Source organism: Rhinatrema bivittatum, chromosome 8 (assembly GCF_901001135.1).
Source record: "Rhinatrema bivittatum chromosome 8, aRhiBiv1.1, whole genome shotgun sequence".
Lineage (NCBI taxonomy): Eukaryota > Metazoa > Chordata > Amphibia > Gymnophiona > Rhinatrematidae > Rhinatrema > Rhinatrema bivittatum.
Window position 1 is genome coordinate 255,934,584 of NC_042622.1, and position 26,440 is coordinate 255,961,023.

At 47.7% G+C, this 26,440-nt stretch overlaps 1 protein-coding gene across 2 annotated transcripts in view; it reads left to right on the forward strand.

The window, feature by feature from the left end:
* Positions 1-26,440, forward strand: part of PACS1 (phosphofurin acidic cluster sorting protein 1) — a 478,069-nt gene that overhangs the window by 275,600 nt on the left and 176,029 nt on the right. For both annotated transcript variants that reach the window (XR_003858449.1, XM_029614641.1), the window contains exons 14-15: positions 13,005-13,109; positions 13,650-13,756. Coding sequence is in view for 1 of the 2 variants with exons in the window: in XM_029614641.1 (XP_029470501.1) it covers positions 13,005-13,109; positions 13,650-13,756 (212 nt within the window). In the remaining variant the exon portion in view is untranslated. The remainder of the gene's footprint in view (positions 1-13,004; positions 13,110-13,649; positions 13,757-26,440) is intronic.

Consider the following 26,440-nt stretch of genomic DNA (forward strand, 5'->3'; position numbering starts at 1 on the left):
TTAACACAAAGGCATAACAGGTTTGTCTATCACAAAAAGAGTGGACAGGCTGATACTTCAGACCTGCAAGTTTCTTCCCTTTATAGCACCCAGAGCTTGGGATTAATTTCAGCTTTTGGGTTCCATGATGTCTACTTTGGACAAGATTCCAAGGGCCAAAGCTCATATGAAGCCTCTCCAGCGTTCTCTTCTATCTCAATGGTCATTTCAATCCCAGAATTGCAAACTGCATCTGCTTTTGCCAGCAGAGATGGAAAAGGAGTATTGCATGGCTGATTATCCCTCACAATCTTTTGTGAGGCGTCAGTCTGATGTCTTTGTTCTTCATTCTGTTCATGATGGATGCAAGCCTGTCCAGCTTGAGGGGCTTATTGTCTGGACAAAATGACATAGGAATTCTAGTCTTCAGAGGGGTGATCTGATCCATCAGCAGGGCCATATGAGTTGCTCTGTCTCTCTCTCCCTTTCCTTGATACAAGGAAAAGCAGTCTAGATGCTGTCTAACAATGCTACAGCAATAGCATTTGTGTAATAGGGTGGCACCAGAAGTCTTGGAGTATAGGAGTTAAATCTTCTCTTTCCCTGGACAGAAGCGAATCTGTAGCTGTTAGCAGTAGCGTACAATGCAGGACAAGAAAATGTTCAAGCAGATTACTGAGTAGGAATTGTCTGGGTCCCAGTGAGTGAGAGCTCAGCCAAGAAGCCTTTCATTGCATCATTCTCAGGTGCGGTTTGCCGCACATGGATCTATTTATTTATTTATTTATTTAAATTTTTTTTATATACCGACCTTCATGACGGGTGTCATATCAAATCGGTTTACATGGATCAAAGGGGTAAACATTCTTATCAACTGTTTAACAGTAAAATAATTAGAGGAGGTAAAAAATTACATATAACAAGGAGATCAAACTTGGGAATAGAAGAAAGAGAAGGACAGAGGGATAACCCTTGTGATTAAAGAGTTTTGCTATGTAAGTTGTCCGGAAGGCTTGAGAAGTAGAGTTCCGAAAGAGAAAAGATTAAGGGAAAGCTTGGCTAAATAGCCAGGTTTTTAGTTTTTTCCGAAATGTTTGTAGGCAGGGTTCCTGTCTTAGGTCCGGCGGTAAGTTATTCCAGATAGTGGGTCCTGCTATCGAGAATGCTCGTTCTTTGGTTGCAGTGTGGCGTGAGGTTTTGTTAGGAGGCACATGGAGAGATCCTTTGTATGATTCTCTGATGGGTCTGGATGAGGAATGGAGTTTGAGGGGGAACTGGAGGTCCAACGGGAGTTGTTTGTGGATCGTTTTGTGGATTATGGTGAGGGATTTATGTAAGATTCTATAGTTTATTGGCAGCCAATGTAGGTTTTTTAAGATGGGGGAGATGTGATCTCTGCGGTTTGTATTAGACAAGATTCTAGCTGCTGCATTCTGGAGCATCTGTAATGGTTTTGTGGAGGAGAGTGGAAGCCCCAGTAGGAGAGAGTTGCAGTAGTCAATCTTGGTAAAGAGCGTGGCTTGGAGGACTGTTCTGAAGTCATGGAAAAACAGGAGGGGTTTGAGCCTTTTTAGGACTTCCAGTTTGTAGAAGCCGTCCTTTATCATATGGTTAATGGATTTCTTTAAATTTAAGCGATTGTCAATGATTACTCCGAGGTCTCTAGCATGAGAGATTTGTGTTGACTGAAGGGGCTGAATCAAGGAGTCGGAATGTTCGGTTGAAATGATGAGCAGTTCGGTCTTGGATGTATTTAGGACTAGATTCAGATTGTTGAGGAGTTGGTTAATGGATTGAAGGCAATTTTCCCAGTATAGGAGGGTCTTTGAGAGTGACTCTTTTATGGGGATTAATATCTGAACATCATCTGCGTAGAGATAATGTGTTAATCTTAGGTTGGTAAGCAGTTGACAGAGGGGGAGGAGGTAGATGTTAAATAGGGTGGGGGATAAGGAGGATCCTTGAGGAACTCCTACTGAAGATTTAATACTGGAAGATTCTTTGTTGTTAATTTTGACTTTGTAGGTTCTGTTACTTAGGAATGAATTAAACCATCTGTGTACAGAGCCTGAAATACTGATGTCTGAGAGACGGCTTAGCAAAATAGAATGATTCACCGTATCAAATGCTGCTGAGATGTCAAGAAGAGCTAACAGAAATGCTTGACCTTTGTCTAGGCCTAAGATGATGTGATCCGTAAGGGAGAGGAGGAGGGTTTCTGTGCTGTAGGATTTGCGAAACCCGTATTGATTAGGATAGAGAATATTATGATCGTCTAAGAAATCTGAGAGTTGGGAATTGACCAATTTTTCAGTGATTTTTGCAACAAAAGGAAGGTTGGAGATTGGGCGGAAATTAGAGAGATCTTGTGTGTCTAGGTTGGGTTTCTTCAGAAGAGGTTTGAGTGATGCAGATTTTAAAGAGTCAGGATAAATTCCTTGAGATAAGGTGCAGTTTATGATATCTGCCAAAGGACTGGCTATGGTGTCTGGGATACTAAGGAGGAGTTTTGTAGGTATATTGTCTGAAGGGTGGCTTGATGGTTTCAGTTTCTTTAGGAGGGATTCAATCTCCTTGGAAGAGATGGGTTCGAAGGTATCAAATTTGGCTCCGATGATGGTCGGTTTGGCAGCAGTAGTCTGATGTGTGGAGGTGTTAGGGGGCAGCAGTGCTAAGGTGTTTGTTATTTTTTTTGAAAGAAAAGAGCAAGTTCTTCTGCTTTGCTTTGTGCCTCTTCCTCTGGTATAGCCGGAGCATTGGTTTTTGTGAGTTGTGAGACGTATGTGAATAGAGCCTTTGCGTCGAATTGGAAATCATGGATTCTGCTGGCGAAGAAGAATTTTTTTGATCGTAGTATGAGGATTCTATATCGGTGGAGCTGGTCTTTGTAGATGGATAAGGTAGTAGAGCTGGGTGTTTTGCGCCATTGGCGTTCCTTAAGTCTAAGGTCTCGTTTAGACTTTTTAAGTTCTGGTGAGAACCAAGGTTGTTTTGTTTTCTGATCCGGGTTGATTGTTCTTACGGCTGCTGGGCATAGTTTATTTGCTATACCCTCCGTGATGTTCTGCCAAGAAATTATAGCTGCATTGGGGTTGGTTGTGTTCAAGTTTGAGAATTCTTTAGATAAGTGTTCGATAAGGGTGTCAGAAGGGCATGATTTCCGGAAGTGGATGGTAGAGAGGGGTTGAGGTTGTTTAGAGCATGAGTTAATTGTCAGAGAGGTGGATACAAGAGCATGGTCTGACCATGGGACTGGGGTGCAGTCAGGGGGGGAGGAATATGAAATACCGGAGTTAATGAAGAGGAGGTCCAGTGTGTGGCCAGCTTTATGTGTAGGTTTGTCTATAATTTGTTCAAAACCCATGGCTCTAAGGGTGGTAAGAAAGGCTTCACAGTTGGCTGAGAGAGGAGTAGCATCAACATGGAGGTTGAAGTCTCCCAGGATCATGGCAGGGGAGTCCGTGTTTATATATTTCGTGATAGCTTCTATGAGTGGAGAAAAGTTCAATTCCAGTTGTCCGGGGGGAGCATAGACTAAAAGGATTTGAAGCTGGTTAGATTTGATAAAGCCTAGTTCCAATTTGGAGGGTGAAATCTTGATTGGGAGGTTAGAGAGGTTGAGGGCTTTTTTTGCTGCTAGCAGAAGACCACCTCCTCTTTTTTTCTGTCTGGGGATAGAGAAAATATCATAGCTGTGAGTAGGTAATTGATTTATAATGGCTGTGTCTGAGTTTCTGAGCCAGGTTTCAGTAATGGCACAGATGTCTGGATTCGAGTCGTTGAGAATGTGGGTTTTCTTCGTTAAGGCTTGTGCATTGAACAATGAAAGTGTGAAAAAAGAGAGACCTAGTAGTTGAGAGAGAGGTGAGGCCATGATGGAAATGAGGGATTTGACTGGTCTGTTTGAGAATTGAAATGGTAATATTGTTCGAGAGGAGTAGCGGTGGTGTAAAATGGGGATAGGGTAGGTTTGCATCTTGTTTCTTTAGATTTGTGATAAATTGATGGATTGGTTGTGAAAAGGTATTGAACTAGAAGATGGGCAGAAGTTAGATAATTGAAGAAACAATTGAAGCAAAAAGTCTTGTACATGTGTCTATGTGGACCAAATTTAATATTGAGGTGGATTTGGCCAGTGGGCATAGCATAGGTTCGCTGTTGAGTAGTGTTGGAGGCAAAGGTTTACTTGGGTCTTTCTCGGGGCTGCACGAAGGGGCGCACAAAGGGGCCTGCCCCTTTGTCGCGCTCCTTCGGCGCGCGGCGCCGCTGCGATCCTAATTTAAAACCCTGCAGGGCAAGGTTTGATTGGTGTAGCTGGCAGGTAGGCGGGGTTTCGCCGGTCTCGGCGCGTTTTTTTTCTCTGTTAGTTTGTTTTTTAGTTGTAGGCCTGGGTCGCTCTATCGGCGCTGAGGCCGTCCGGGTGGGGAGTGAAGCAACTGACCTTCCCCCGGCGGGGCTCGGCGCCGGTAGCGCAGGCCCTCCCCAACGAGTACTGCAGTGAAGAGAAGAAGAAGGAATGGCGCCGCTGCGATCCTAATTTAAAACCCTGCAGGGCAATCTAATGGCATTTCACAAGATCACCAAGGTCCCACAGTTTTTCAGCCATTGTTAGGGGTCTTGGTTCCCATGGAATAGACATTTGGTTCGGCCTTAGCAGAATGTAGAGTTTTCTTATGTATTCGCCCCTTGGCTTTTGTTTAGCAGGGTTCTGCAACAGATAGAAATGGAAAACAGTCATGTGATTTTGATGGCTGCAGATTGACCTAAAAAATCTTGGTATGTGAAACTGATAAGGCTTCCGGGCGACCATTCTCTGCGTTTGCCAGATGCCAAGGGCCTTCTGATTCAATGCCCATTTCTTATGGATGGCTCTTCTCAGTTCTGTCTTACAACTGGGCTCTTGATGCAGTGCATTTGAGGAAGAAGGGCTTCTCTTCTTTGATTTTTTTCTATGCTTTTTGAAGGATCATAAGCTTTTCCTTCTTTGGCTTTCATTTGGGTCTGGTGCATCTTCAAAACATTCTGCAGGGACCAATCCATGTTTCCTTGGAGCTCTGATGTTCCTAGCCTTTTGACTTTTCTCCAGAAGGGCTTGGAGAAAGGACTAGTTTTTAATTCCCTGAAGGTTTGGGTTGCAGATATCTCCTGTTCTTGAGGAAGGATTTGCAGGGTGTCTGTGGCTGCTCATCCAGATGTGTCCTGTATGTTTAAGGGGAGTTAAGAATCTACAGCATCCTTTTCAGCCTTTGGCATCTCAGTCTGGTTCTCTAGGCTTTAGTTGCACTTCCATTTGTGCCTCTGAAATAGGTTTCCTTGAAAGGCCTTGACTTGAAAGTGTTTATTTCTGGTGTCCTTTTGTTCAGCTCGACATATTTCAGAAATGCAGAGATCCATATTCATTCACTGTGCAGCTGTGCTAGTTAGCCAGTTATATATAACTAGCTAGCTAGAAGGGTATATAAAAGTTAGTCTGTTATGTATAACCAGCTACCTTTAGGAGAGCCCTTTGGCCTAACCAAAGTTAGCTGCAGAAGTTAACCGACTAAGTCTGAATATTAGAGTTAGCAAAGCTATCTTATTTGGCTAACTCTGCTCTTCCCTAGAACGCCTCCTGTCCGCCCCCAGAACGCCCCCATCTGAATATAGCCGGGTAAGCCATTTAGACTGTAACTATTATGTTATTCATCTAAATGGCTTTTGAATATGGACCTCCCAGGCGCTGTGGTAGAGATCCTTTTCTGTTTATGGAATCTGATTCTGTGTCATTTAATTCTGTACCTTCCTTATAACTAGGGTTGTGTCTGTGTTTCATTTGAATCAGTCAGTTATGCCTCTGGCCTATTCAAGGGCAGAGTGTCTTGGCAAAAACAGGTCTTATAATTTCTGGATGTTCAGGTACTACTCAGGTATGTGGAGATGTATAATTCCTTTCGTAGGTCAGACAGAGAGAGGGCCTATTGAGAGGGTCGTGCATTATTTGAAGGATTAGAGACGTGATTGCTTCAGAGTGTTTTGCTCAAAGGTCGGAAAGCCTATGAGATTCTTTAAGCTCATTCTTCAAGAGCACAGACTTCATCCTGGATGGAGATGGTCACAGTTGCTCCAGAGGATATTTATAGGGTGACTACTTGGTTGTCCTTGAATTCCTTTGCCAAGCATTACTGGTTAGACATCTCTGCTAAAGAGCTTATGGAGCCAGACATCTCTGCTAAAGAGCTTATGGAGCCAGAATTCTCAAAGTGGCTCATACTTCTTCCCTCCCTAAGTAGTGGGGCTTGGGTACTTCCCACCTGTTTTGACTGGACTGGTGTAGCAGGATGAAATTAAAGGAAACATATTTATCTGTTAATTTTCTTTCCATGAATCCAGGACCCTCTTGGGAAGTTGGGCTTCTTTGGGTCGAGCAGTGTGTGCGATTCAGGTTTCTCTCTTGCATATATTTTTCCAGACAATTCAGTTTAGGTTTCCTTTCTTTGTGTAGATTGCCATCCTGCTTCCTTCATTTGTTTGTATCTGTTTTCAACAGGAAGATGGAAATACGAGGATTTCTCTTTTCACATAATAAATGTTTGTTGTTGGTGGTGTTGGTGCTTGTTATAGTGTTTCTCACAGGACAAGCAGGATGGTTGTCCTCACAAATGGGTGACATCGAGGATGGAGCCCAACCACGGAAAACTTCTGTCAAAGTTTCAGGAACTTTGACTGGCCCCTACTGGGCATGCCCAGCACGGCACCAACCCTGCAGCCAGCAGGGGTCTCCCTTCAGTCTTCTTTTTTCCGCGCAGCAGTAGCCACGCGGTTAAGGAGCTCTTTCCACATTCCTGACAGGAATTTCTTCAATTAATTTCTTGAAGAAAAATTTGCCCCTCAGGGGTCTCCCCTCTTCAAATCTTTCCTCCGCGGTACTTCGGTAAGTTTTTGCCGTCATTTTTGTCGACCACCGTCGAATTTGGCCCTCGAGGCCTGTTGGCAGACGACCGTCCCGCGGCTAAATTTTTGGCCTATGGCCATGGCGTCGGGGTTCCGTCGGTGCCCGGACTGTACACGTACTATGTCCATCACAGACCCACATAGAGTCTGTGTTTTGTGTTTATGGAGTGAGCATGATGTCCTGACTTGCACCAAATGTGCCCTAATGACACCAAAAGGTCGCAAAGCCAGAATGGAGAAAATGGGACTCCTTTTCCATGCCCACACTCCGATGCCATCGATTGCATTGACGTCATCGGAACCGGCACCGTCGAAGTTTCACCATCGTCGACAGCCTCCCGGTGACCGCCTGCCATCGACGTCTCCGCGGCCATCGACTCCCGTCCCTTCCCCCGAAGATCGCGGGGATCGGAGAGAGAAACATCGCCATCGACGTCACAAGTCTCGGACCGTCGAGGAATTGAAGTCATCGACCTCAGTACTGTCCGAGCCTCCTCCGAAGAAGTCTCGACCAGAAGTGGCACCGTCCATTTCTGTCTCGCAGACACCGAGGCAACCCTCACCCCTTCGGGGTTTGGGAGCCGCAACTCCACCGGTGACGGTGGTCCCTCCGGCTCAGCCTCAGCCTCCCTCTCCCGTGGAGCCGGGTATTGTTACCCCAGGTCTCCGGGTAGAATTGGACCGGCTGTTCCAGGAGGCCATCGACAAGGCGATGCAACGGTTCCAGACTCCTCCGGCACCGAGAGTGGAACCGGTCACGACCCGATTCCAGCAGCACTGGCACCGCTGCTTGACCGGATGGAAGTGCTTATGACTGCCCTTCCTCCGGTGATACCAGGGTCTCCGACACCTATCTCATCAAGTGGAGAAACACCGTACCGAATTCTCCCTTCTGGGGTAGGACCATCGGTACCATGTCGTCCCTCGCCACCGATACATTCCACGGGGGCGATACGCACATCAGCTCCATTGAGAATTTCGATGACGGCACCCATACCTTCGATGCCGACACCGATGCCATCGAGGACCTTCTCGATACCCCCGGCAATTCCTTCAAGTTTCTCAGAGCCTCAGCCGGGGCCTTCGGGTATCCAACCCCCTCATGGTCCTACAGGTCAGCAACCTCATCCTTATGACAGGTATCCATGATACCTTATGGAGGTATCATCACTGGGGTGATGATACCTCCACCGATGATTTACCTTCACCACCCTCTCCTGCGGGGAGTAGAAAGCGTTCTCCTCCTGAGGACCTCTCTTTCATAAATTTCGTGAAGGAAATGTCGGAGTTGGTCCCTTTTCAGCTTCAATCGGAACAAGATGACAGGCACCAGATGATGGAGTTGCTCCAATTCTTGGATGCCCCTAAAGTCATCACTTCTATTCCAATTCATCAGGTTTTTCTGGACCTTCTAAAAAAGAATTGGGAATCTCCTGGATCTGTTGCTCCAGTAAACAAAAAAGCTGACTCTACCTATCTTGTACAGTCAGCACCTGGCTTTCAGAAATCTCAGCTAGACCACCACTCTGTTGTGGTAGAATCAGCTCAAAAGAAAGCTAAAAGAATAAAGCCACATTCTTCCATACCTCCTACTAAGGAAAATAAATTCCTAGATAGTATAGGTAGGAAAAGTATACCAAGGAGCCATGCTAACTTCCAGAATAGCCTCTTATCAGCTATATATGACCCAATACAATAGGGTCATTCTTAAACAGATACAGGAGTACTCAGATACCTTACCAGAGCAGTTCCAACCACAACTTCAATCCCTACTAAATAAAGGTTTTGAAGCTGGGAAGCATGAGATAAGAACAGCGTACGACGTCTTTGATGCTTCCACCAGACTTTCTGCTACGGCCATCTCTGCAAGACGCTGGGCTTGGCTAAAGTCATCTGACCTTCGTCCGGAGATTCAGGACAGGCTCTCTGACCTGCCCTGTCTAGGGGATAATTTGTTTGGTGAGCAAATTCAGCAAATTGTTGCTGAATTGAAGGATCATCATGAGACACTTAAACAGCTCTCATCCATTCCTTCTGACTTACCTTCTAAACAGCCGTTCAAGAAGGACCCAAAAAAGTCCTTCTTCCGTCCACGGAAGTATTATCCCCCACAAACCAAGTCTAGGTCTGCGAGGCCTTACCATAAATCTCTGCCTCGCCAGTCTCGAAAACAAAAGCCCACAGCAGCTCCACAACCTGGCCCTGCATCGGGTTTTTGACTTTCACTTAGAGAGCAGTTGCCAAATCCCTCTTCCAACCATACCAGTAGGAGGTCGGTTAAGCCACTTTCTAGAAAAATGGCATCATATCACCACAGATCAATGGGTGATAGCGATAATTGCACACGGTTACCACCTCAACTTCCTGACTCTCCCTTCGGACTCCCCACCCATGCAGGCGTGGGGACTCACCGATCACTCTGTTCTTCTCGAGCAGGAAGTTTCCCTTCTCCTCCAGTCAAATGCTATAGAACCCGTTTCTCCCTCACAACAAGGACTAGGGTTCTACTCCAGGTACTTTCTGATCCCAAAAAAGTCAGGAGGACTTCGGCCAATCCTGGACCTACGGGCTCTCAACAAGTACCTTCACAGAGAGAAGTTCAAGATGGTAACCCTGGGCTCGCTTCTCCCTCTGCTGCAAAGAGGGGACTGGCTCTGCTCTCTAGACCTAAAAGACGCCTATACTCACATTGCGATAACTCAACCTCATCGCAAATACCTCCGTTTTTTAGTAGGCCGAAATCACTATCAATACCGAGTGCTCCCTTTCGGCCTGGCATCCACACCACGAGTTTTCACCAAATGCCTCGTGGTAGTTGCAGCATTTCTCAGGAAGGAAGGTGTCCACGTCTACCCCTATCTGGACGATTGGTTAATCAGGGCCCCAACCCAGCAAATCGCTCGGTCCTCCCTGACCCTGACAATTCAAACACTACTTTCTCTAGGGTTTCTTGTCAATTACGAGAAATCCTACTTAATCCCATCTCAAACCTTATCCTTCATTGGGGCAGACTTTGATACCTTACAGGCAAAAGCCTTCCTTCCTCATCAACGAGTCCAAATCCTTGTGTCCCTAGCTTGCCAGTTGCAGTCTCAACCCACAGCAACAGCTCGACAATTCCTCATTCTCCTGGGACACATGGCCTCCTCAGTTTGTGACTCCCATGGCCCGCCTGGCCATGAGAGTCATGCAATGGACTCTGAGATCACAATGGATCCAAGCTGTTCAGCCTCTGTCCTCCATTGTTCGCATCACCGATGCATTCCGTCTGTCTCTTGTCTGCTGGAAAACTCAATCCAACCTCCTACAGGGCTTGCCTTTTCACCCTCCAGATCCTCAAATATTCTCACAACCGACGCTTCCAACGTCGGTTGGGGAGCTCATGTAAACAATTTACAAACCCAAGGATTCTGGTCTCCAGAGGAAGCCAAACACCAGATCAACTTCCTGGAACTTCGAGCAATACGACATGCTCTCAGGACTTTTCAAGATTGCCTATCGAACCACGTAATCTTGATTCAGACGGACAACCAGGTGGCCATGTGGTACATAAACAAGCAGGGGGGCACAGGTTCCTTTCTTTAGTGCCAGGAAGCTGTGCAGATTTGGGCAGAAGCCCTCTCCCGCTCCATGTACCTCAGAGCCACCTACTTGCCGGGAGTCAGCAATGTCTTGGCAGACCGGCTGAGCTGTGTCTTCCACCCACACAAGTGGTCCCTCAATCCCTTGGTAGCAACCACTCTGTTCCAGCAATGGGGTTATCCCCACATAGACCTCTTTGCGTCCCCTCAGAACCACAAAGTGGACAATTACTGCTCTCTCATTCGGAACCAGCACTCTCGGCCCAGGGATGCATTCTCCCTCACGTGGACAACCGGTCTGCTTTATGCATTCCCTCCACTTCCTCTTCTGTCGAAGACTCTCGTGAAGCTCCGTCAGGACAAGGGAACCATGATCCTGATAGCACCGCACTGGCCACGCCAAGTGTGGTTTCCCATACTTCAGGATCTCTCCATCCGCAGGCACATTCCTCTGGGACGGGACCCACATCTGATCACTCAAAACAACGGATGCCTCCTCCATCCCAACCTCCAAGCCTTGTCCCTGACGGCATGGATGTTGAAAGGTTAGTCCTTCAACCATTTAACCTTTTGGATTCAGTTTCTCGTGTCCTGATCGCTTCACGAAAGCCTTCCACAAGAAAATCTTATTCATACAAATGGAAAAGGTATACATCATGGTGTACTTCTCAGTCCCTTGATCCCCTTTCCTGTCCAATTTCCAAATTCTTGGACTATCTCTGGCTTTTATCAGAATCAGGTCTAAAGACCTCTTCCATTAGAATGCATGTCAGTGCGGTAGCCACCTTCCATAAAGGTATCGGGGGTGTCCCTATTTCAGTACAACCCCTTGTAACACGCTTTCTTAAAGGCTTGCTCCATTTGAAGCCACCTTTACGTCCTCCGGCCCCATCTTGGGACCTTAATCTGGTTCTTGGTCGCCTTATGAAACCTCCTTTCGAACCTCTGCACTCCTGTGAATTAAAGTATCTCACATGGAAAGTGTTATTCCATTTGGCTATCACTTCAGCTCGCAGGGTTAGTGAACTACAGGCCCTAGTTACCTATCCGCCTTACACTAAATACCTACAGGACCGGGCGGTACTCCGCACTCACCCTAAATTCTTACCTAAGGTAGTTTTGGAGTTTCATATTAATCAATCCATCATTCTACCTATCTTCTTTCCCAGGCCCCACTCCAACTCCGGGGAACAGACTGTGCATACCCTTGACTGTAAACGGGCTCTAGCATTTTATCTAGACCGTACAGTTGCCCACAGGAAGAGCACTCAATTATTCGTCTCTTTCCATCCTAACAAGTTAGGGCAACCTGTGGGTAAGCAGGCTCTTTCCTCCTGGTTGGCGGACTGCATCTCCTTCTGCTATCAGCAAGCTGGCATTCCTTTCCAAGACCGTGTTACAGCACACTCTGTGAGGGCCATGGCGACTTCAGTAGCACACCTTCGATCGGTGCCGCTTCCTGACATCTGCAAGGCTGCAACCTGGAGTTCCCTCCATACATTTGCAGCCCACTATTGTTTGGACAAAGCTGGAAGACAGGATTCCAACTTCGGCCAGTCTGTCTTGCGTAACCTTTTTCCAGCATAAGGTACCAACACTCTTCCACCTTCCCGGTAGGGTGCGGATGCCGTTGGGTACATTTGGAGCACGATAGGACATCCTCAGCTCGGTACTCACCCATTTGTGAGGACAACCATCCTGCTTGTCCTGTGAGAAAGCAAATGTTGCTTACCTGATGTAACAGGTGTTCTCACAGGACAGCAGGATGTTAGTCCTCACGAAACCCGCCCACCACCCCGCGGTGTTGGGTTCGTTTTTTTATTATGTTATTTTTCGGCACTGCCTGTAGCTTTGAAACAAGACTGAAGGGAGACCCCTGCTGGCTGCAGGGTTAGTGCCGTGCTGGGCATGCCCAGTAGGGGCCAGTCAAAGTTCCTGAAACTTTGACAGAAGTTTTCCGTGGTTGGGCTCCATCCTCGATGTCACCCATTTGTGAGGACTAACATCCTGCTGTCCTGTGAGAACACCTGTTACATCAGGTAAGCAACATTTGCTTTTTCAGTGCTTTGTCATAGGAATACTGGATCCTTGCTGTGCTGCACCACCTACACATAGTGGCTGTGATGTCACTGGAAAAATCTGTGGGCTCTGCTTCCATCTGCTGGTAGGGGGACACAATCTACTGGTATAGCAGAATTCATGGAAAGAAAATTAACAGGTAAAACTGTAGCTCCATCTAATGGGACAAAGTCTCTTAGCAATTTTTCTACAGCTTGATATCTTGAAAGCTTCGGTAAATGCTACAAGCTCATTTTTTTAGTTCTGTAGCCAGAAACATACTGCTTAAATCATTGGTACGCTTTAGATAGTGCAGAGCTGTCCCTTCAGTATGTTCCATCAGTATTAGTGCATGTGAAATGATGAAGCCTAGAATGGCTCTTCAGATGATTGTTGCTCTTTCTGTCCTCCCCAGATGAGTTCTAACGTCCAGTTTCACCTTTGTTTGCCTGATAGATTCCTAGAAAGCTGGTTTATGACCAGCTGAACCAGATTCTGGTGTCGGACAGTGCTCTTCCAGAAAATATGATTCTAGTGAACACGACAGACTGGCAGGGCCAGGTAACAATGTGACAAATTGGAGCAAGAAGCCAGATGATTAGAGACAAATTGCTGTATCTGGGCATTGGTGAAGTGTGTGTCTGCATATTTGTGTGTGGCATAAGGCACAATGAAGCTTTGTCTGTAGACTCATACCCAGAAGTACTGTGATGAAAGTTACTCATCAATGAAAGCTCAGTGATGCTTCTGGGCTCACTGTCCTTCGCCCTAACCTCAATGCCCGAAACTTGTAGTGATGTGCAAGGTTCTGAGCAGATTGGATAGGAGCAAGCTGAGTTATAAAATGCTTCCCAAGTACTGCGTGAATGATCCCTGTGATTCTGCCCTGGGCTTGCTCATATAACACTGCTGATGGAAGAGTGTTGCAGCAGTTGCCCCATTTTGGTAGTAGCAGATTATTGACATGGCTACAGCTTGTCATGACAGTGTCTAATTAACAATCTCCCTTTCAGGGTCTGCTGTGCAGGCAGTGGCTGCCACTAATTATCAGAGAGACTTGCATTACATAGCCATATTCTCACACTCCTGCTTTATTTTCAGTATGTAGCAGAGCTTCTGCAGGAGCAGAAGAAATCCATGGTGTGCACATGCTCTACTGTGGAGGTCCAGGCTGTGCTATCTGCCATCCTCACCAGGATCCAGCGATAGTAAGTCAGGAGAGTAGTGGGATGCTTCATCTTTTCACTGTAGCATTATTACAGAGCTTCTCTTTCAGTCCAAATCTTCTGCTTCAAATCTGACTTGGCTGAAACTCATTACAATTCCAGAAAACCCTTCAGTGAAATAAGCATTATTGTGGTGCCACAGTCTGGCTCCCAGAGAGCAAGTGTGCCCGTTACTAGTTGCCATTGCTAACAGAGAGTGATTTGCTCCCTTACCCCTACTGTTGGCACACTGGAAGGACAGCATAGGGAAACCAGTGCCGTGCTGTTATAACATTGAAATTCCCAGGAAAAATAAGAACTGAAATCAAAGGTCCCTGCTGACACATGACAAGAAGAAAAAGTGATAAAATAGGTCATGAAGTAGAGTTTTAGTATTGGTGGAGCAGCTATAGCAATGTTCAGAGATGAGGAAGTGGCTAGTGAGTTGGCTAAGAATGGTAGGTTTGGCAGAAGAGCCAGCTATTTATTCTATGGCAGAACGTCAATAGGTCAGTGGCTAGTCTGGCCTCCTTTGGGAAAGAATTCCAGAATTTGGGAAAAAAGGAAAGAAGGCATGTTTACAGATTTGAGCCAGCCTCCTCCTAGCAGTTGGGCTGGATAAAGCCAATTTTCATAGAAGCCTTCTCCAGCAGTGGTCACCCTTGTGGCTTTTGGCCATCTCTTTCTAATGTACTTTTTTTTTACTTTTTCAAATTTTAAAAATATATTTTTGCAAGCATTAAAAAAATATATTTCCCTGTACGTACCCAGATCAGTCCAGACCGTGGGTTATGCCTCCCTTCCAGTAGATGGAGACAGAGAAAAACTTATAGGGCGCCCTCTGATAACCAGTTGCACCCCCTGCGTCCCTTCAGTATTCTTCTGTCTCCAGCAGATGAAGGAAGGCAGAACCTGTGGTCCCGCTTTAGCAGAAATTTAGATTTGGGGCTGGAAAGTTAGGGCGGGTTTTGTTCCCCTATTTCCTCTCACATTAATTTATTCCTTTGAATGGATCAGTTGTAAAAAAAAAAAAAAGATTTTGAGAAAAGTTTTCCTACTTAGTTTCTTTCTTGTCCATTAGTAGACAATAATAATAATAACAAAGACGACCTGAGGCAAAGAGAGATTTTTGTATTTTCACCTGTTTTAGTATCAGGTAGGTGAATGTTAGCAGTGTCCTGGCTCGTGGGGGTGTAAGCTGGTGATCCAGCCTCTCCCCCTGCACTGCAACTGGCTGCCCAGAGAAGTTTTTGCCTCGGGGCAGTGCTGGCTGGGACGTGGCTTTCCTCAGCCAATCCCTGTATTTGTCTTTACAGGCGGTTGTGCTATTTGTTCAGAGCGGAGGTTAGTCCGGCTTACCTGCTCCTGCCAGGCTTCGGGGGGGGGGGGGGGGGGGTTACTCTCGCAAGTCAGCCGCATTTTCAACCCCATGCCGCGCTGGGCGCGATGCTCCGCCTACAGGGAGCCCGGGACGAGGCTCTCCCGCGAAGGGCTTTGCTCTCGGAGCCTCCCCTTGAGAGTTGCGGATCGGCAGGCCTTGCAATCGCAAGTGCGGCGGCCATCAGGAGGGTCTGCCTCATTCGCGCCGAGCGCGAGAACGATGGCCATCTTGATTTCGGGGGACTCTGCTGAAATGCAGCTAAATGGCAGCCTACACGTGGATTCCTTCCCTGCACCTCCCATGTTAACTCCAGAGGCCCCCCTCCCCGCAGGGGGGGCAGTCCCGGGACCCTCTCCTGCTGCTGCACCTCCCTCGGGGCCCCCTCCCCCACCTCCTTTCTCTTCGGAATTTGTGCTTCTCATGCACAATGCATATCTGACACGCATGATGGCTCTACCCCGGCTCCCCCTCCTGCTAAGGTGAGTCGTGTGGATGGCTCCCAAGGTGCTTTAGAGGGCCCTCATGGGACTTCCTGGGTTCGGGTAGTCACGCCTTCTGGCTTGCATGATCCATCTCCGGTGGACCCAGATCACGATCAAAATGATCCAGCTTCAGGCACACAGTTGGAAGGAAATGATCCTAGAGTTTTGCGTCTATTTCAGAAAGAGGAGCTGGAGCACCTTATTCCCCATGTCCTTTTAGAATTGGATATTGAGGTACCTCAGGATCCTTTGTAAAGCTTACTCTATGCTTATGGCCAGGGACACAAGAACACTTAGATTCAGTAAAAGTATAATATATTTTTATTAATCAATATAAGTGTTCTCGGGAGATGCTGGGTACTGGGTGCCCTTAGTCTTACAAACTGACCAGCATCTCTTTGTATACAGGAAGTGATCCTTCTTTTATAGATAACATACAATATTGTGGAAGCTTCTAGACTTGCGTGACTGCCCAAAGAATCATTTACATAAGTTGTGATGTCAAATGCATGATTAAATCATCCCTAACTATCCCTGATTGGCTTCCCAGGATGTGTAGCCCATTTCCCATGACTTTCTTTGTTCTGTTAAACTCTTACTTGTAAAGGCAATCAACATGTCTGTAACTGTGTAGATTACAAACTCCTGAGAATATTGCCTGAAGCTCCCCTGTGGTGACTCTATGAATAGACATCACCTGTCTGGTGCCAGCTTGCCTGTCTCTACAGATATCCATGCTCAGAAAGTCACTCAGTCCATTCAGCCCAGGCAGGCCAAAGACACGCAGAGGCTTCTGGGGATTTCCTTCTCCATGTTGGTTTTCTGTTCAGGCATACTTCTCATTTCCCTCTTGTGCCACTTACAAATGGCAAAGTGGTACACCCAAGTACCAGAGGTGAAGACAGAACGGTGAAAAGTGACTATGGCAAATGGGCTAAATGTGTAGGCTAACAGCTAACCTTGTGTGTGTTGTTATCCCTCTAGATCCCCCCCCTAAAAGTAAATGAGACTCATAGGCAGACATGCACTCTCTAATTGACAAATAATAACAGAATAACTAAGTTTCACTAGGTAGCCATTAGCTCTATGATTGAGCTATAAGGATACCTGCGTTATAAAAAGGACCTAATTTATAATAGCAAGACCACATATGTTATTTTTCAGAGTCAAGTAATTACACAATAGTGGTGTAACAGGTAAAGGTAAGAAGAACAAAGAGAGACTAGTATGAAAATATTATGTTTCTCATATAATACTAGGTATACTGGGCAAGTCTTTACAAGGAATACTGTTATTGTAAACAACTACCCAGGATAATATTCATTACAATGGCAAGCAGGGATATAATCAATGCACGTTACCAGAAAAGTGAAGGACAGCATAAGGACTCATACTGTGTTGTGCATACATCCTGTGGGACAAGTTATAAAAGTGTTGCAAAAAATAAGACATGTTCTGGTCATAGACAGAAATGGGCCTAGGTGAACAGAAGTGTCACACTACCAGAGCACATCTGTGAGCGCTTGTGACTAAACTCTAGGTAAAGAAACCAATAGGTAGGGAGAAATGCTCAAAAAGGTATATAGGGAAAAATGGAAGGGGCTCACTAAATTCAGTATATTGGGTACAGAAAAATACTTGTGCAGAAGCAGCAATAGAGCAGAATTACCTCAAGGGAATATTTGATTTATACCAAGACATATCACACTGTCAAGTGGCCAGCAGTGGGACAGGGTGTTTGGTTAGTGTGATCAGATTAGCTTTCATAGATTAAAGTAAAAAGAACATATCAAATAATCATCTCACTGACTCAGCAAGTAAATGCATATACTCATTATAAGGTATAGGACTGCATAATGCTACAAAATACTGGAACTGTAAGGCTACTAAAGACTGCTTCAATTCAGACTGTGGTATTAACTTAAAATCTAAATAGTGACAATTTTAAATGTGTATATAACTAAAATATTGACTAGGGGTATCATTTCATATTTTTTGTTATTGACAATCAGTTATCACATATGAAATAAATGTCCATATGATGAAAAGTGCACGATGACTTCTGTGCATAGGATGGGATGATTTCTGAAATCAATGACATTTGACGTGTGCAGATCTCTCAGCTGGGTGGATTTCTGACATCCGAGCATAGCCTCTTAAATCAGTATTAGATGTATATGTTATTTAAAGCCTAATATAACAAGCAAAACAAATTCAAATTAATCAATGAGACAAATTCTGTCATGGCCTTAGCTCCCTCTATCTAGTAATCCCTACATCTGCTATAATAATCCTTCTTTATAATTAGGTAATATGAATTTAAGTGCTCAGACATTACACAGACACATGCATTTCACTAAACTGACACACAGATTCATTCATTGCATTCTTCAGGTGTCATGACACACATACAACACAAAAAACAGATAACAAGTAACATATTTGAGCTCAAAAAGTAGACCAAAACGTATTTGGATCGATCCAGAATAAAACAAAAATTAAAATTAAAATGATCTATTTAAAAATGAGAAAATCAAACTGAGGAAAAATATAATCTTCAAGCTTTACAGCTCAAATGGCAAGGAAGGTGTTTTCTTTTTCAATCTGAAAAGATATAAACTCTGGCATACAATAAAGTAAGGTTATAGTTAAAGTGAAATTGCAGCATTATTGAAATTAACATTATGATATATCTTAATTCAGCAAATAGCAGTTAAGCAAATTTCTTGTTTCTTTTGTTAAGTAACTGGGAAATACTACACAAGGTGTGGTGAGTGAACTGTTCTCCATCTGGGATTTAAAACCCTTTGTGTTCCTTTTCTTAAGGTGATAATGGTAGTGCTTTGTAATTCAAAGATTGAAAATCTGCCACCTTTGTTAATGGTCCTGCAAATGCACCATCAATACTTGTACCATCAACTCCTAGCTTAATTCCTAAAAATGAAACCTGGGACAGACAATTTTGTACTTTGGTAGAATTTATTTTATTTCCTTTCTATGCTCTTTATAAAAGTAGTTCTGTAGGGTGCCTTGCACACAGATCCTGTAAATACTGTACTTAATAGATTGTTTAGATAATCACAGATGCATCAGTTGGAAGTCTGAAGGTCTTGGACAAGGTTTAAAAAATAGAAGGGCTTCAATTGAAACAGGCACCTATAGAAACTGTTCCTGTCTGTATGTGAAAGTAACAAACTGTCTGGCTGAATGCACAACTTTGGAGATTGATGCAAAAGAAAGCTCTATTTCCGTGGCTTGTAATAAATCTCTGCCTAACAAATTTACTGGATAATCTGGTGCATATATAAAAACTGACTTGTTACTTCTTTTCATTGTAACTGTATGCTAGTCTTAGCTGTCCTATGTACCAGCTTATTCTGTCCTTAAATCCTACCAACATTTCAATACCTGTGCTCCTGTCAGGATCAAAACTAACTCCTTATGAAGGGCTAAACACCTCTGCCATTTATTCTTCTTCTAATACTTCCCATCCTTCTAGATTACTGCACCTATTAATTAATTCTGGGAATACCAAGCATCACTTCCACTGATTCTATATTCCACATCATCTGAAACCTGTTTACCCCAGATACTTTCTCAGCATTTATTCTATCTAGAAACACTTTTCCCTCTTCCCTGTACATACCAGGATCATTCCAGATGGTGGGTTATGTTCCATGTCCAGCAGATGGAGTCAGAACACAAAATTCCCAGGCGAGGAACCATATAACCACGCCTCCCCTGTAACAGCTCTCAGTAACGTTCTGACTCCAGCAGATGTGAGCAGGGGACTTGTGGTCCCCAGCTTGTTAGCTTAGGGCTACCTCCTCAGGGGGATCAAGTTTTAAAAAAAAAAAAAAAAAAAGGAAGTTTTAAATTTACAGTTTAGGTCACTTTGCTAAGGCTCCTCTTACAGCAGGGGGAGAGCTCTCCGCTGGTGCTGGCTCATCGCTCTCTAGCCTGGTGACTTGCTGACAGGCTGTTGCCTGTTTTTCTTTCTTTCTTTTCTCATTTTCCTCACTGAGGGCTCAGTTGGGGTAAGTGTATTTTTGTTTCATCTTCTTTTTCAGCAGAAGACTGCAATTCTTTGTACTCCGTTCGGCTCTCTGAGGTGAAAGTCGGTAGCGTCGGCCTCTCCCTCCTGACCCAGGTTTCCCCCCTCCCTTTTGGGGAGGGACCGACGTTCCGACCTGCGGCCCCGCGAAGCACCATTCCCCAGGGCCGCCTGCTGTCGGGAGGGTAATTCCCCGCCAGTTCTTCTTCAGGTCGGTGGGGGACCGTGGCAAGCGTCCATCGCCAGGTCGGCGCCTTCTGAGGGCTCCGACAGGGCCGGATTATTTTCTGAAGAGGGTCTGTGCTCAGGCTGTTTCCCCGAGGGGGAATGTGCGCCAGCTACTAACAAGGACGTTCGAGCTGCAGACCGCTGGGGAAGGAAGTGCCAGGCCCCGCTCCCTCTCAACGCGGGAACGATGGCCATTTTGTTGCAAGATTCTGATGCCGCGCTTTCTGAGGAGGACACGGATAATCCGTTCCCCACTTCTAGGCCCGTTTTGGACCCTTACTCCGAGTCTAATCCTGGTAGGCAGAGGGGGGGATCCCCCGGGGGGTGACCCCTCAGGATGCCAGGCCTTTTCCCCTGAATTCATAGTCCTGATGCACAGGGCTTTTCTTCAGAGCAGAGACATGACCTTCGGGACCTGGGGACCCTCTCCCCCCAAGATACCATGTCCTACCCTCCTGGGTGGGACCCTTCCTCAGGCTCGCCCCCCCTTTAGTAGGCGGGGGAGCGGGGACATCTCGTGGCCCTACCGGAACACCATCGATAATACAGACTTCGTCGGGGGAAGGACAATCCCAGGACCCTGACGTGGACGACCCCACCATGGTGGCCCAGGTGCCGCATCTTCCAAGCGGCGGAGTTAGATGACCTCATTCCCTACATCCTCCAGGAAATGGATATTGATCCCCCCTCCGGAACCAGTGGGGCCTGACCCGGCTCTCAAGAAGGGGGACCCCCTCCTAGCAGGACTGCGGCCTCTAGCCAAGTCTTTTCCCACTCATCACAAGATCTTGCAGTTGATCACTTGGGAATGGGATTCCCCGGAGGCCAACCTTAGGGTCGGTAGAACCATGGAAAAATTGTATCCTCTGCCGGCCGATTTTTTGGAAATTCTCAAAGTTCCCACCGTAGATTCTGCAGTATCAGCGGTCACAAAGCATACCACTATTCCTGTCACTGGAGGGACGGCGTTGAACGATATGCAGGATCGGAAGCTGGAGGTTTACCTCAAGCGTATCTTTGAGGTCTCGGCCTTAGGGATGCGGGCGGCTATCTGCAGTTCCCTCGCACAGCGAGCAGGTCTTCGGTGGATGCAGCAGCTTCTCACCTCCCAGTCCTTACCAGACGCTGAGGCTCACCAGGCGGACAGACTGGAAGCCGTGGTTGCCTATGGAGTGGATGCTTTATATGATCTTTTAAGGGTCCTAGCCCGAACCATGGTGGCGGCGGTCTCAGCGTGTCGGCTCCTTTGGCTTCGCAATTGGTCGGCTGATGCCTCTTCCAAGACACGTTTGGGGTTCCTTCTTTTTAAGGGTAGGTATCTTTTTGGTGAAGACTTGGATCAGATCATCAAGTCCCTTAATGAGAACGCGGTGCACAAGTTGCCCGAAGATCGACCCCGTTCGTCAAGATCATATAATTACTCCAGAAACCGTTATCGTAACCAGCGGAGAGTGCGTCCTCAGAGGCAACAGCCACCTCGGGCTCCCTCTTCTCGTTCGCACTCCTGGAACTGGCCCTTTCGTGGGCGCCGCCAGGGTAAGGAAGCGCAGGGTGCTGGTACATCCGCTAAATCTACCCAATGATGACAGACGGACCCGCGAGGTGGTCCCTCGACTGGGGGGTCGCCTTGCTCTCTTCTACGAAGAGTGGGTCCAAATCATGTCGGATCAATGGGTTCTGGATATTCTAAGACGCGGTTACGCTTTGGATTTTGTTTGCGCTCCTTGGGACCGGTTCCTGCTTTCCCCTTGCGGGTCCTTAATCAAACAGGGAGCCATGTGGCAGACCCTCGATCGTCTCCTTCAATTGGGGGCCATAGTGCCGGTGCCAGCCGCCAATCTGGGCCGGGGGCATTATTCAATCTACTTTGTGGTTCCCAAGAAGGAAGGTACTTTTCGTCCTATCCTGGATCTCAAGCAGGTCAACCGGTCCCTCAGAGTTCCTCGTTTCCGCATGGAGACACTCCGTTCAGTGTTAGCGGCAGTTCATCCGGGAGAATTCTTGGCTTCGTTGGATCTCACGGAGGCGTATCTCCACATACCAATTTGTCAAGCTCATCAGCGTTACCTACGCTTCAAAATTTTGGGTCAACACTTCCAATTTCGCGCTCTTCCCTTTGGCCTGGCCACAACTCCACGGGTTTTCACGAAGATCATGGTGGTAGTGGCGGCAACCTTGCGCAAGGAAGGCATCCTTGTGCATCCTTACCTAGAAGATTGGCTCATCCATGCAAAGTCATGAGCGCAGTGTATCCTCGCAGTTGACAGAGTGGTACAACTTCTCCAATCTCTGGGATGGATTGTCAACTTCACCAAGAGCAGCCTGGTCCCATCCCAGTCGTTGGATTTTCTGGGAGCTCACTTCGACACCAAGAATGCCAGGGTTTTTTTGCATCCGGACAGAGCTCATTCTCTGCGTCAGCAGATTCAAGGATTTATGGTGCTCGAGACGCCCACTGCCTGGGACTACCTGCAGGTACTGGGGACCATGGCCTCGACCATCGATCTGGTTCCTTGGGCATTTGCGCATCTGAGGCCTCTGCAGAGATCCCTACTCTCCGGGTGGCAGCCGGTGTCGAGAGATTTTCAGGCAATCCTTCCGATTCCGAGAGGAACCTTCATCAGTCTCTATTGGTGGCTGGAACCACGGCACCTAGCTCAGGGGGTGTCGCTGGAGGACCCGGATTGGGTGATTATCACCATGGACGCCAGCCTCACAGGCTGGGGAGCGGTCTGTCAGGACAGCTTAATCCAGGGTCGATGGACGGAGGAACAGTCGAAGTGGCCCATCAACCGCTTGGAGACCAGGGCGGTCCGTCTGGCGTTACAGGGTTTCTTCCCCATAGTACGCCATCAAGCAGTCAGGGTGCTATCGGACAATGCGACTACAGTGGCGTACATCAATCGCCAGGGAGGCACGAGAAGTCGGTTGGACTCTCTGGAAACCGACAAATTGATGGAGTGGGCAGAGCTTCACCTCCAACGACTAGCAGCCTCGCATATAGCGGGAGTGGATAACGTACAGGCGGACTTTCTCAGCCGACAAAACTTGGATCCCGGAGAGTGGGAGCTCTCGCAGCAGGCGATGCGGATAATAGTACGGCGATGGGGGACACCGCACGTAGACCTAATGGCAACCGCCCGCTTCTTCAGCCGCAGGCGGGAGCGCGGCGCCGAGGGCGTGGACGCGCTGGTCCTGCCCTGGCCGCGCTACTGTCTCCTATATGTTTTCCCACCGTGGCCCCTCGTGGGCAAGGTCATCCGCAGGATAGAGGCACACCAAGGGCCGGTGATCCTTGTGCCAGAGTGGCCCCGACGACCGTGGTTCACGGATCTGCGCAATTTGACGGTGGAGGGTCCCCTTCGTCTCGGTCAGCTGCCACGTCTTCTACGCTAGGGACCAATATTTTTCAAGGAGGCAGATCGCTTCTGTCTTGCGGCCTGGCTTTTGAGAGGCGTCAGTTGAGGAGGCGCGGTTATCCGGAGCCGGTTATTTCAACGCTACCTGCATATCCCAATCCATCGGGATCACCAGCGCTACTTACGCTTCAAAGTCCTGAACCAACACCTTCAGTTCCGGGCGTTACCCTTCGGGTTAGCCACCACACCTGCGAACCTTTACCAAGGTAATAGTAGTGGTGGCGGCGTCCCTCAGGAAGGAAGGAATTCTCGTCCATCCCTACCTAGACGATTGGCTGATCAGGGCAAGATCACCGGAGGAGAGCCACCGGGCAACCAACAGAGTCATATCTCTTCTGGAAAGCCTAGGATGGGTAGTCAACATGAACAAGAGTTCCCTACAGCCTTCACAGTCGCTGGAATACGTAGGAGTCCGATTCGACACCCAGGGAAACAAAGTCAGCCTGACCTCCAAGAGGAGATCAAAACTCTGGAATTGTTTGCAGGCTCTGCTGAGCACATCCAGGCCCACAGCTAGGGATTATCTACAGGTCCTCGGCTTAATGGCATCCACTCTGGAAGTAGTACCATGGGCATGGGCTCATATGAGACCGTTACAATGCGCCCTCCTAGCTCGGTGGAGTCCACGATTACAGAACTACACCGTGCGTCTCCCTCTACCGGCCAGAGTACGGAATCAGTTACGGTGGTGGCTGCAGCCCGGCCACACGAGCCAGGGGTCGAAAATGTCCTCCCCAACCTGGACCCTACTCACTACAGATGCCAGCCTGAGCGGCTGGGGGGCACACTGCGAAGAGCTAACCGCCCAAGGGCGGTGGAGCAAAGAAGAGTCGGGGTGGAACATCAACCGACTAGAGGCACGGGCAGTCAGGTTAGCCTGCCTGAGATTTGCGCACAGACTTCGAAACAAGGCAGTCAGAGTGATGTCGGACAATGCCACCACAGTGGCATACATCAGCCGACAGGGCGGAACCAGAAGCCGACAGGTATCCCTAGAAATAGCCCTCCTGATGGGTTGGGCGGAAGCAAATCTCCAGGACATCTCCGCCGTCCACATCGCCGGGAAGGACAACACCACGGCAGACTTCCTCAGCAGAGAAAGCCTAAACCCGGGGGAATGGCAATAGTCACCCACGGCCTTCCAGATGATTGTGGATCAGTGGGGGACTCCGGGCATGGACCTGCTAGCAGACAGGTCCAACGCTCAAGTACCCAGATACTTCAGTCGCAGACGAGATCCTCTTTCCCACGGGATCGACGCCGTGGTGCAACCATGGCCTCAGGGAATCCTGCTATATGCCTTCCCCCCCATGGCCCCTGCTGGGCGCCATTATACACAGGATTCAGCGACACAGAGGCCTAGTTCTTCTGGTGGCCCCGGACTGGCCAAGAAGACCCTGGTACGCAGACATGAGAAGACTGCTGGCAGGGGATCCCCTACCCTGCCCCCTCACAGGGACCTACTGAGACAAGGTCCCATCCTCCACGAGAATCCAGCTCCATTCTTTCTTACGGTCTGGCCATTGAGAGGGCTCGACTGAGAAAAAGGGGATACTCGGGGGCGGTAATAGATACACTCCTCTGAGCACGCAAGTTCTCCACATCACTGACTTACATACGGATCTGGAGAGTATTTGAAGCCTGGTGCGAAACTCGCAGCTCCAACCCACATGCCGCTAAAATCCCCATCATTTTGGATTTCCTGCAAGATGGGCTTCAGAAGGGTCTGTCCCTCAATTCAATCAAGGTTCAGGTGGCAGCACTATCCTGCTACGGCCCCAGGTGTGACGGCAACAGCATTGCCACACACCCAGACGTTTCACGTTTCCTGAAAGGAGTCAAACACATTCGCCCGCCACTGAAATGGCCAGTGCCTCTGTGGAACCTCAACCTAGTTTTGGACTTCCTAGCGGGACCCACCTTCAGACCCCTCCGAGGACTGTCCCTCCGGCTGTTAACCTTGAAGATGGTGTTCTTGCTGGCCGTATGCTCAGCATGCCGCATCTCAGAGCTACAAGCGCTGGCCTGCCGCGATCCGTTTCTCAGGATCACCCCAGGGGCTATCCATCTTCGCACGTTTCCTTCCTTCTTACCAAAGTAGTCTCACACTTCCACCTCAACCAAACCATATCCTTGCCAACCACGGAAGGGTTGAAGAAATTGGAAGCAGGTCGAATACTGCGTCATCTCGACATCGGCAGGCTGCTGTCCAGATACCTGGAGATGTCGGAAACAGTACGAAAGATGGACCACCTGTTCGTCCTTCACAGTGGGAAGCGGCAAGGAGAAGCGGCCTCACGAGCGACTATTGCTCGCTGGATCAAAGAAGTTATCAAAGCGGCCTTCGTAGAAGCGGGAAAACCACTACCTCTACGAGTCAAGGCTCACTCTACCAGAGCACAAGCAGCCTCCTGGGCAGAAACCAGGATGCTGTCGCCTGCAGAGATATGTGAAGCGGCAACGTGGTCCTCCATCCATACCTTCTCCAGATTCTACCGTCTGGATGTCCAGGCCAGGGAGGACTCAGCATTTGCAAAGGCAATCCTAAACGTACCTCGGGCAGCCTCCCACCCAGTCCGGGAGTAGCTTTTGTACATCCCATTTGTAATGAGTTCATCTGCTACACACTAGGAAATGGTGAGATTACTTACCTGATAATCTCGTTTTCCTTAGTGTAGGCAGATGGACTCAGCATCCCGCCCGGCTGCCGATATATATGGGGATTTACCGTTTCGAGGTAAGCCATGTTTCCTTACATAGTGCATCCACCATGCCGGGTGTCGACGCCTTCCGGTTGAGAACACTGGCGGTCTCCAGCTTCTGTCAATCGATCAGGTTAATCATGTTCAGTTAATCAATCGGTCAGTCACACATGTATCCATACAGCTTTTGCAAGGAAGATTACTGAGCGTCTGCACTTCCTGCAGGGGTATATGTACCACGTGCTGACGTCAGATCCATCTCCAACTGCTAGCACGAGCATACTATACCCATTTGTAATGAGTCCATCTGCCTACACTAAGGAAAACGAGATTATCAGGTAAGTAATCTCACCATTATTGATAATACATCTAGGGGTTGGGAGGGAAAGGGGTGGTATTTGGGTATGGATGATTGAACTCA